The sequence below is a fragment of the Chlorocebus sabaeus genome, chromosome 12 (assembly GCF_047675955.1).
Source record: "Chlorocebus sabaeus isolate Y175 chromosome 12, mChlSab1.0.hap1, whole genome shotgun sequence".
In the NCBI taxonomy this organism is placed as follows: Eukaryota; Metazoa; Chordata; class Mammalia; order Primates; family Cercopithecidae; genus Chlorocebus; species Chlorocebus sabaeus.
Window position 1 is genome coordinate 110,097,326 of NC_132915.1, and position 12,035 is coordinate 110,109,360.

General features: G+C 60.6%; 1 protein-coding gene across 2 annotated transcripts in view; it reads right to left on the reverse strand.

Annotated features, from left to right (window-relative positions):
- The window catches only part of VAV2 (vav guanine nucleotide exchange factor 2), a 235,677-nt gene that overhangs the window by 38,045 nt on the left and 185,597 nt on the right, over positions 1 to 12,035 (reverse strand). For both annotated transcript variants that reach the window (XM_073022082.1, XM_073022081.1), the window contains exons 6-8: positions 10,378 to 10,476; positions 8,515 to 8,583; positions 7,360 to 7,460 (exon numbers count right to left, since the gene is read on the reverse strand). In XM_073022082.1, coding sequence (XP_072878183.1) covers positions 7,360 to 7,460; positions 8,515 to 8,583; positions 10,378 to 10,476 — 269 coding nt within the window. The remainder of the gene's footprint in view (positions 1 to 7,359; positions 7,461 to 8,514; positions 8,584 to 10,377; positions 10,477 to 12,035) is intronic.

Sequence of the window (12,035 nt, forward strand, 5' to 3'; positions counted from 1 at the left end):
GGCCTGAAGCTTGGCTTTTATGGAGGGCGGCCCTCGGGAAGAAGCGTCCTGATTGTGGCGTCTTGATGCAGGGACAGGTTTCCATCCATATGGCTCTGCCACGTGGGCCCTAGACAGGCCCCACTCCCCACACCTCTGGGGTTTTGGACCACACAATGCTCACTTTCTTCCCAATTCTGGAGTTCTGGGCTCGTAAAAACACAACAGTGGCTGGGAACACACTTTCTGCCCAGGGAGCACCTCCCTTTGTTGCTGGCTCAGGCACACGGACAGGCATCTTGACACGCTTCCCACTCCCAACAAATGCTCAAGAGGCTGTCCTCACTGCGGCCAGGGGCGACAGAGGCCCTGACACCCTCCGAGCGCTGCACGTGGGGCCCAGTGGCTGGTACCTCCTCAGGCCGCCCGAGAATCCTCCCTCGCAAGCCTGCAGGGACACTTCTGGCGCGCGAGGCTGACGGTCCACCACTCTGATAAAGGACCTGAATCTGCTCGAAGCTCACCTGGCCCAGCCACAGTCAAGCAAAGCACCCGTGGCCGGTCCCACAGGACCCACATGTGGGGTCTGTACGGGTGTGTCCCATGTCCACAGATCTGGGAGGTCTGCACGGAAGCATCACCATCATTGCAAAGGGCCTCCCTCCTGCCTGGTGCCGGGGCCGTGTGTTGACCGGGAGCCACTTTAAATGGGAACCTGCCCCCTGGTTTCCACCTAAATGAGTCTCTTATTACACTGATGATCATTTTCATATAAAAGTTGGTGAAAACCTATCATCTCTGGAAGCAATCAAGAAAAAGGTTTTTCTCCTTTAAAAAAAAATGAACAAAAGCTTCAGAAGCCCCCGGTAGAGTAGAAGAAGGGAGAAGGAACAGAGGGACATTTAAGAGACCACCCGACAGCCTGAAAAGTGCGCGGACAAGACACTGAGCCCTAGCGGCCGCCTGCACCTGCCCCGCTCCAGATTGGTGTTTTCTCCACTCTAAGAGAACGATCAGAGCCAGGCACAGAAGACACGCCACACACACTGGGCATCACTTGGTGCCAGGACCTGGGTTGGAAGCTCTGGGACTGTGACTGTCGCCGTTCTACCCATGGGGACACTGAGGCTCAGAGAGGCCCGTAGCTGAGAAGGGACTCACACCAGCAGTCACCGACCCCAAAGCCCAGGTCCTTGGGCTGCACTCCTGCCTCCTGGCCGTGCCTGCCATCTGATGATGACACCAGCCCAGAAGCACGGCAGGAGGTTCCGGAACCCGAAGGCCCCCGGCCCACCCCTGTGGCCCGTTTGAAAAGTGCCCCTGACCTGGCCTAAGGACTCCACGTGGGGAAACCAGGGCAGGTGATGAAGCTCGAGGCTTTCAGAGCTTCCCAACATCACCTAGGGGTGGGAGGGGGAGTCTGGGCTGGGGAGGCGGAAAGCCAGAGCCCCCAGCGAGGGGTCCTCCCCACATGGAGCCACGTCTGCTGCTGCTGGGGCTGGGGCCACGCTCGGGCAGGAGGGATCACGTGACACCACACTGCCTGACTTTCCACCAGACATGGGCTCAGCTGGAAGCTCTGGGACTCTGACTGTTGCCATTCTACCCATGGGGACATTGAGGCTCAGAGAGGCCTGTGCTGAGAAGGGAAGCACCCCAGAAGTCACCAACCCCAAAGCCCAGGTGCTTGGGCTGCAGTACCCTGCCTGCTGGCTGTGCACCACCGCAGACTCAGCTTCAAGCATTTCAGGTGAGCTGGGCGCAGTGACGGCCCCAGCCCCTCTCCATCGAGGGAAGTCTTCATGTGGGTGGAAAAAGCACCCAACTGAAGCCCAGTGGATAACATGCCTGGTGTCACAGCAGCTCTAGCGTGGCCGAACCAGCCTTGTGAGCTCCCCCTTTCAATTTCACACCAGGTCACCTGGGCCCGAGGTTTAGGCGGACAAGGGGCCGGGGTGCGGATCCCAGCCTTACTCTCCTCACACCATGCCCCACTGGGAACGCCCCCACCAGCCACAGCACTGCTGAGCCGGTAGCCTTCTCCATCTGGCAAACTTCTACTCATCCGTCAAAACCCTCCCCTATCATTGCCCCTTCTGTGCCACCTTCTTCACCTCAACCCCTGCCCCAGCAGGGCCAGAGGCAAAAGCAAGGAGATAGGTCAAAGGGCAGCAGGGAGAGGGCTGTCCAGAGTTAGTGGGAGCCCAAAGGGGAGGCTGCCCCGGGTGATCCCCGCCCCCTAGCTCTGAGCTCCTGCAGTGGGTCTCACTCCTCCCCACGTCCCAGCACCCAGCCCGGAGCCTGCCTGCACCAGGCACTCACACACGGCTGTGAGCGGCCACAGCCACAAGCCTGGACACAGGTCCTTCTATCCATTCGATAAAAGGATGCAGGGGGTGGGGGTGGAGGGAATGGCAGACACTTGCAGCAAACAGGAGAAGGAGAACTACTCCTGGGGAAAGACACACAGACCTCCATGAAAAACCCAAAAGGGCCCTGGCCATGGGAGGTGCTTCACACCTGGGCTCACTGCATCCTCACAGAACCACTTTCAGGACAGGGGCCCTGAGGCTCAGAGAGGTGACATGACTTCTGAGGTCACCCAGCAAGGAGGAACAGAGTCCACAGCGAATGCACGTGGCTCCCAACCCTGGCCCTTAGGGCCCCAGGGTGAGGCCTCTGCAGAGAGAGACTCTCTCTCCGTTGAATCCAGAAGGGCACTCAAGGGGCCCGTGCCCTGTCTCACCCGACCCAGGTGCACAGCAGATGCCAGCACCTGCACACCCCCAGCCCCACTGACCACGGGCAGCTGGCAATGGAGAGGGCCTCAGACCAGAACTCGGCTGCAGTGGGTCCACCAGAGCCTCACGCTGTGACCTTATTTGGTCACGATACAGATGCAATCCAGGTAAGGACGGATGAGACCATGCTGAAGGAAGGTGGCCCTAAATCCAACGACAGTGGCCTCAGAAAACAACACAGAGACGTGGGGAGTCCATGTGGAGAAGGGGACAGAGAACGAAGCAGCCACAGCCAGGAACGCCCGGGCCCCCAGCAGCTGCGGGACATAGGAAGGATCCCCCTGGAGCCTCTGCAGGAAGTACGACCCGGGCATATCTGGACTTTGGCTCAGTGAGACTAATTTAGGATTCTGGCCTCCAGAATGGAGTCATCTCTGTTGTTTCAAGCCACCATATTTGCGGTCATTGTTACAGCCAAACCAGGTCACTCACATAGATGCCTTCACCCTCCGCCCACACCACCAGGTCACTCACATGGACGCCTTCACCCTCTGTCCACACCACAGGATTCTGAACACCTGCCACATGGCAGGCAGCATGGGCCACAGAGTCCCCAGGGGGCACCGTTTGACTTTTCCCCGAAAAATGGAGAGAAAATGACGGTGACTCCAAGCCTACTGGAGGAAGTCAGTTAAGGAGGCAAAAGTTTACAGGCCTTAATTCTAACCACTTTTACTACTATTAAGAAAAAGGAGCCAAAACTTGGAAATAAGGCAGCACACAGGGGCACACATGCATGCACACACACACACGTGTACACATACACACGTGTACACATATACACACACACGCACACACACGCACACGCATGACTTCATGTATTCCTGGTCTGGCTGGAGCACCTCTCGGGGGCAGCCTCCTCTGGCTCCGGCTGACTCCTCCCCCGGAGAAAGTTGTTCAGGCACAAATGATTTCTGTCCTGCTAGAGGACATGGCCCCAAAGGTCCCAGTGTGGTCACCTTGCAAGGCACAGCCCACTGTGTCCAGTGTCCTGCCCTACCTCCCCTCTCTGCTGACAAGCTGTGTGAGTTGACGGACGCGTGGCCTCGTTCGTGAGTTGACAGACCCGTGGCCACAGCTCCATGGGTATTTGTGTGAGGGTTATGTTTTTTAACTTTCTGAGTACGTTAAGCTCTGACCCCGCTACACAGCACACAAATGCCTCCTCCAGAGACACCTGTCCTCTGCCCATTTTCCTCATGGTGTCACCTCTGCCTCCAGTCCACAAAGCCCCAACCTCTCAAGATGCCCAGGGACAGGCCAGCGTGGATTGAGGGCCACAGGCCATGGGCTCAGGTACGGACCAAGGATGCAGGAACAAGCGGGGCCACGGCTGAGCTGCCAGCTCTGGCCTCCGTTTCCCCATCTGGGAAGTGGGGGTTAGACAGAGCGGGAGCTAAGGCTTCTGGACTTTAGAGGTTCCCAAAGGCAGCCCTGCCAAAGGAGGTGGCCAAGCCAACCCCTACCAGGGGTTTTGAGGTGGACCGCGGCCAGGGACTCTCCCTGCAGGCAGTACCCCAGAACCACCCAGCCTTGGGCTTCGGGTAGGAACCATCCACAGGGCAGCCTCACTCGTTCCAGGATTCCGAGCGGAAGTCTCGGTGCACCAAAGCGCTCGCCTGTCTTGGATCCTTCATCTCCAAACGCACAGGGAAATCCCACACCGCCCCAGGGGAGGAGGGCATGGCCTGCATCTTGTTCTGTTCTGCGTTCCTCCCAAAAGTGCTTGTGCAAAGCTCCACAGAGAGCGCCTCTTGAAAGCCAGTCCGTGGCCTTCCTGCGGGGCTGCCAGCTCCCTGAGGCCGTTCCCTTTGTAGCTCTCCTGCCTCCACGTCCCCGTATGCCCCCACTCCCCCAGCATGACTCACTGCCTCACTCAAGGAAGCCACGAGGGGCTGGACTCCAGGCCCAGCCTGGCCAGCCCCAGCCACAGAGACAAACCACATGGCTCTGTCTGACATCCAGAGCTGCAGAATGCAAGCTCCTTCCCAACGCCCAGTGTCCCTCTGGGTGGGCGATGCCCCTTTTTAGGCCTACAGAGAAAGGCTAAGAGGAGCTCCTGCCTTGTCTGAGGACCACGGCTACATTCATAAAGGTATAACGTTAAAAAGAGGGAGGTGACTGTCCCCTGCCACTCAGTGCTGGTCACGCCACACCGGGACGCTACTCCACCCTTCACCCCTGACAAGCTGCCAGACCGTGTCACAAAGCCCCTCAGTAGCTTCCTCGTGCCCTCGCTTTAAAAAAGAAACATTCTAAATCCTTGCCTTGGCCTGGAAGCCCCTGCAGGACCCTCCAGTCCTTCCCTGAAAGCTCCTGCAGGACCCTCCAGTCCTTCCCTGGAGAGCTGCCCCTTTCCTACTGGGCTCCTGCTTCTCACCTTCCTCCAAGCTTCTCCTCCCCCACCCGCCTCGCCCCACCTCTGCAGGACTGTGCTCAAGGGGACCCGTCCTCGGCTGTGCAGCCCTCACGGGTCTCCTGGGCTCTCCAGCAATGCCACAGCGCCCCCGATCTCCTCTGTCTTGCCTTGGTTCTCATCCCTCCCAGCCAGTGAGAGGCCAGTAGCTCTGTTCACTGCGTATCCTCGGTCCAGAGCTCAGCAGCCGTATACAGCAGGCACCCTATAAAAGCTTCAGGACTCATCCGGCAAGCGAGAACCAGGACCTTGGGGCCGACTCCACAATGAGAGGAACGGGGCAGAAAAGCTGGATGCTGGGATGGAACCACGATGATTTGGTGATGAGCTTTGATGAAACGCTGCCAGCCCCTTCCCCAAACCGACCCTGACTGACGGGTCTGGCCACGGGCCTCGCTCCCAGCGACGAAGCCGCCTGTCCGCAGAGCTCTCGGGCCGGACCTGTGACTGGATGCGCTGCCCACACTGCAGTGGCACTCCAAGGCAGAGATGCCCACTGTTCCTGGGCGGGAACCACGCACGCAAGGTCCTGCTGGCGGGACGGGGCCAGGGGTGTCACAGGGCAGCCTGACTGCGAAGGGAGGCTCCTGGGAGAGGGCAGGCTATCCCCCCTGTCACTCCACCTCACAACCAGCCATTCCTGCTCCGGCGCTTCAGCCTTGAATGGGCCTTGAAGTAAACCACGCTTCATCCATGGCTCCCTCCCTTCCTGGCCAAGGGACAGCACGAACAAGGCACTGAGAAGGTCCGCTGTACCCCACACCTGGGACACTGGGCCGACAGCCAGTGCCACCCGCCAGCCGGGCATATCGGCTCACCCGCAGATGAAGGGAACACCTTGCTGAGGCAGGTGAGGGAGCTGTCCTCCCCCGACCCCTGCCCACTCTTACCCCTCTGGGGCTGGCCAGTGTGCTCACACCTGCTGGGCCTCGTCAGCTCCCCTGGTCACCTCTGCCACCTGACCACAAGCACTGCCTGCTCCGTTGCGTCTCTGGGAACCCCCCAAGCCATGGCCCCTGGAGAGCAGGCTCCGGGACCCTCCTCACTGGGGAGGGGGAAGTGCCTTTCCTGGAGCTATGGAGCACACGGGGAAGCATCTGCAGGGTTTCCCAGGCAACGCGCCTGAGAATCCAGCCCTGGGCCTGTCCCCGGCTGCCTGGACAGGGAGGGGTGTGAGCTGTGCTGACGGCCACCTGGCGGACAACGCAGGGGACCCTCCTAGAGATGAGGGAGAGATAGACCTGGGCACCCAATGCCTGGCCCAGGGCCACGTGGTCAGCTGCGCCTGTGGGGTCTTCTACAACTCCCCAGGCCCCACAGTAGACCCTTCCAAGAGTGGACCCCGGACATGGCATTTGTAACAAGCTCCCCAGAGGCTCTAGTGAGCAGCCAAGTTCAGGACGCATTAGCATAGACCCCTTCGGGCACCTCCAAAGGACAGAGAGCTTGGCACCGTCCCCTGATGGGGCTCTCTCGAGATTTCCATGGCTGGAAATGCCATCTCCCCAGCCTCTGACAGCCTGGGCATCGGCTAACCCCCAGAAATGCCATCTCCCCGGCCTCCGACAGCCTGGGCATCGGCTAACCCCCAGAAACGCCATCTCCCCGGCCTCCGACAGCCTGGGCATCGGCTAAGCCCCAGAAACGCCATCTCCCCGGCCTCCGACAGCCTGGGCATCGGCTAAGCTTCACGTGCCACCTCCTTTCATCCTTGTCCGCATCCTAACTTTAAAGAACCAGCCACAAAGGCACAGAAGGGAGAAGCAGGGGCCCAAGATCTCCACTGGGACAGCCAGGCCACTCGGATGGCGACCCCTCACAGCTAGTTAGAAACGTCCAGAATCCCGATCCTGCACCTGCCGAGCTCCCACAGGATAGTAGGCTCCACATCCTCTCCATCAACCAGGCTGCGGCTCGGGGTGGGCGGTATCCTCAACAAGGGAGGACAGGGTCCAGAGCTCCCACAGGACAGGAGCCTGGCTCTGCATCCTCTCCATCAACCAGGCTGCGGCTCAGGGTGGGCGGTATCCTCAACAAGGGAGGACGGTGTCCAGAGGGGGCAGCCCCTGTCTCGGGACACCCCAAAACCCAAGAGTTCCACTTGCATAAACTCTCCCGCAGACGGAGGGGCCAAGGAGCCCCAGAGGGCCAGCAGCCACTCACCTTTCCTTGAAATCGAGAAAGACCTTGGCCAGCGTGCTGCCCCCCACCATCATGGACACGTCGATGGCCCTCAGGAAGCTGTGATGCACCTTGATCAGGTCCTGGGTTGAATAAGAGCCGTGAGTGCCTGGCCAGGCCCACCCAAGGCTAGACGGGAGCGCCACCCTTAAGGCACCCCTGTGGTTCTGTGGTTCCTGTCAAGGGGCTGAGGGGCCCGGCTGCTGGGCCTGCACCCCACATATCTGTGCATGCCAGGGTGTGATTCCAGTAGAAGATTCTATGGCAATGGCGCACAGAAGAGCCAGTGCGTGTGGGAGGGAAGCCGCCCTCAGCCCGCATCAGCCCATCTGATACACAGCGGCCGACTCAGGGCAGGCTCTGCAGACAGAGTGGGGCGGCACAGCGCAGTACCCCTGTGCCCAGGCCCCACCCCAGGACCCCCATCCCCACCCCAGGTCTCTTTCTGTCTGTGGTCCTCCATCCAGACCACAGCTCAAGGCCAGATGAACTCTGGGTCAGAGGCACAGACTACAGGAAGCTCTGCGGTCCAAGCCAGCCTCATCCAGGGCAGAGTGACCAGAGCCCACCCTTGCAGCTAATGAGACGCCCAGGGAGGCAGGACACAGCCACCACATGGGCTGCTGGCACCTGTGGCCACCAGGCCAGGAGGAAGGGCCAGGAGTAGCGTGTCCCCGGAGGAAGCTCACCCATGTGTGGCCGCCGGAGCCTGGTGCCAGCGCCCTGCTCTGCTAACCACGTCGGGGTGACTCTGCATGGGGGACTGCCTTTCTATGACTGCGTTCAGACACCCGCAGGGCGGGCGAGGGGGTCTGCTCAAAGGGGTGGAGGGACACGTTTCTCTCTGGCCGCTGACAAAAATGTCATTGACGTTCTCAGGGTCATCCGTGCCTCCAGCCATGCACGTCAGTGCCGCCCTCACCCGCAGACAAGGGGAGCCCAGAAACCTGCTACCCTGGCTCCTAAATCCAAAGACCGTGGAGAGAGGGGTGGGGGCTCCTCCTTCCAGGCAGCACAAGCCACAACGGAACTGCAGGGGTGCAGCTCTCCAAGGCCCTGGGGACAGCAGCACATGTGTGGCCAGTGCCGAGTGAGAGCCCAGAGCCTGGCATGAGCGAGGGGGGCCAGGACCCTTACCTCCAGGTTAATGAAGACAGCCGCCATGTCCGCCGGGCTCAGCACCAGCCGCAGGGGGCTCATGTAGTTCTGGAAGACAGAAGTCCGCCACTGCTACGCTGCTGCCATCGCCCACCCTCTCAAGGTCACAGCTGCCGGGGGAGGGTCCCTGGGGCAGCTCCGAGGCAGGCACACTGGGGTGCTCCATGCTTACTGGGGTACACCTGTGTTCTGGCCACATCGGGCTCCATTCTCTGGGGGTGAGTTCAGGGCAGGGAGGTGTGTGGGGGTAAAGATTCTAACGCTGCCAGCATGGCCGGGGCAGAGTCCTGTGATGGCCACTCATACACAGGGTGGGCGTGGGCGCTATGGCTGCCCTGACGTGGGCGCTGGGGTTGTGGCTTGCGGTGAGGGGCTGAGACCCAGGAGGCAGGGCCGTCACCCGCGGGGACTCTCTGGATGGACAGGGCCGTGGTCCCCACCCAGCACTCAAACACTGAGCTTGTACTCCTGAGCATGACCCCAAAACTGTCATCAAAAGGGACGCTCTCCATCTGGAGAAGTGCCAGCGGGGTGCAGGCTGTGGACCAGAGTCCTCCAGTCCCAGCCTCAGGTGGGATGTGAAGTGAAAACGAGGATGTGTGAGGCTGCCAACCCTGCTCTGGAGGCCCGGGGAGGCCCTGCTGCCCTCTCCTCTCCTGCTCCCCGAGTGGCTCCTGGTCAGGGTGGCCAGCAGCTCTGCAGGCATCCTCTGGGCCCAGCTGCGGGACCACTCCTTGGCCACCCCGTGACGCAGAGAGCATCGTCCAAGCAAACACACCCAGGTGGCAGCCCCAGGCAGGGTGGAGACAGACCCCAAGAGCCCTCCTGTTTCTGAGGCAGCACTCAGCCGTGGAGGGACGCAGAGGCCGGCAGGACCCCAGCAGAGGCTGATCTCAGAGCCAGGATTCTCGGAAGGGGCGGGACTCTGCCAGGGCATGAGCAGGGCTTCAAGGGAGCAGGAAGGACCTGGGCCAGGATGTACAAATGTGTGGTGCAGAAAGGCCGCTGGCCAAGGACCAGAGGGTGGGGCAGCAGATGGAGGGGACCCAGATGGAGCAAGGCCAGCCTGGGTCAAAGGAGGCAGACCAGGTCTCCTGGCTGGAGGCACCACGGCCACCCTGGACCCCACACCACAACCGGAGGGTAGAAATGAGACTCCAGCTTAAAACAAGGTTGGTTTTTCTCCCCAGTAAACACTAGCAGTTGGCAATGAAGACTCAGAAGTGCCAGGGAAATGTCCCAGAGCCAGGCCGATCAGGTGCCTACAGGAGGCCCGAGTTGGGTAGGGCAGGTGAAGGCCCATCCTCAGCCCTCTAGGAGCTCAGCAGGCCAGCGGGAGAGGACTCAGATGCACCAGAGTGGAACAGCTGGGCAAGGAGCTTGGAGTCTGCAGCTCTGGTCACTAGGCCCGAACATGCCTTGTGCAGGACACTCCCAGCTCCCCATGGGAGCTTTCTTCCATTTTACAGAGGGAGAGGCCGAGGGGGGAGAGGCTGGGGAGCAGCTCTAGGTGGGGTCGGGGGGAATACATGAGGAGCTAGCTCAGCGCCTGCCTCAGAGCAACGTTCAGGAGCTGAAGCCGTAATCCCACCCCGATCAGGCTCGGAGGAGGGGCAGGGACAGGTGCACGCTGGGGCTTCAGGGGTTGCAGAGCAAAGGACAAGGCACCCTCCTTTTGGGCAGGGGATACCTGGAGGCAGAGCTGGGAGGGCCACCAGATCTCCTTCGCCTGTCAGAGAGGCCCTGTGGCCCTGCCTCCGGAATGCACTCCCAGGGGATGGGTGGCCCGGCAGTGACCACAGTGGCCGCTGCCGTTTTCCGGCAGCCACCGCCCGCCCTCACCTTCTCTATGTCCTCCAGGGTGCGGTAGTACTTGGCCTCGGTCTCCTGGATCTCCAGCAGGCAGCAGTTCCTCTTGTCATCCTCAGTCATGCTCATTTTCTAGAGGAGGGAACGGGGTGTCAGCATGTCAGCAGGACCCCATGAGCCCAGGCACCCGCCACCTGCACGTCTGCACCGTGACACCCGGACACCTCCGCACACAAGGACACTTCCTCGGGTTTGCCCACGAGGTCACTGAGTGTGCAGTGCTGCAGCCGGATGGGTGACAGAGAGGGCCAACCCCTTCGCATCCATCTTGCAGATGAAGAAACTGAGGCACGGGGAGGGGACATGACATGGGGACGGTGCCAAGGAAGGCATGGAGGCAGAGGCTTCTGCAATCCCAGGCTCCTACTCCTCTGATTCTGAATCTCAATTCTTCACCAGACTGGGGTGAGGGCCGCAGAAGCTATCCCCTCCCGCAAAGGAGCAGGAGTGAGTTGCTAAGGCACCTACTGCGTGCATAAGTCCTCCCTATACAGCAGACTGTGCGCGTGGCTCCACGCAGACCACATCCACTGAGACACTGCGCGTCTCAGCACCAGCCACCTGCAGGCTGGACTCTTCCCCCAAGTGTCCACTGGTTTCTAGCCAGGGGGCCTGAGATGACCCCTCCTCCACCAGCAGGGTCCCTGGGGCCTCCTCCAGAGCAGGGCCTGCCCCCACCTCTGGTGGAATGTGGCCGGGGCAGGACTGTTGAGAGGTTGCCTGGACAGTGGTCCAGGGTGAGGTGACAGGTGGGGTCACTGTGGGGCAGTGGGGGATTTTCCCAACACTATCTTGAAGGTTCTGTTAGGCTGGGTGAGCCACACCTGTCAGAAGGCTCTGGAGAAATGGTGCTGAGACCCACAGCACTTGTGTCAGCCCTAAGACCATCATCATCCTTCAAGAAATCCCCAAGGGTCCCCTTGGGGTCTGCCAGGCTGCAGATCTCTAAGGCAACATGCAAGATGGGGTACAGGACCACGGGGGTGCCAAGGGTCTGTGATGCCTGAAGTCACGTGTGCCTGACCGTGTCTCCCTGGGGGCAGAGTCCTGAGTTTTCTAGAGAGGTCTGAGACCTCCACGAAAGGTCAAGAAGACGGCGCAGGCAGGACGCCCCCAACCTCCCCTTCCGGGCCACTCACCTGCATGTATCTAATCTGCAAGCGTGGAGAAAGAAACCAGAAACAGCGCCAGTTAGCAGGGCCCACACTGTCCTTGCAACCTGGGCCTGGGACATCAGGAACACCACCCCACAACCAGCCAACAGACCCGAAGCCACATCACAGCCCCTCGTGCTGCCCAGCTGGGCAGGGTGACGGCTCAGGGGCCAGAGCCTCCACAGCAGACCCCCTACCCAGGCTCTGGAAGTGGCACCTGCCATCCTCTGGCTTTATCTTCCTTTGGGAAAGTCACCATCTCTATTACCTTCTACTGGGGCTGTTCAGAGAGCTCCAGACATGACAGGGAAGGACACGGAAGCAGTTGTTTTATCTCAGAGGACCCTGGTAGGAAGCAGGAACTGCCCCTTGCCCCCAGCACCTGCCTGGATAGACTGGACAGCTCAAGACCAGCGGGACCAGCGCTGGGCACGAGGACACTATGCAGAGCCTGACAGCAGGGTGCCTTCCACCCCA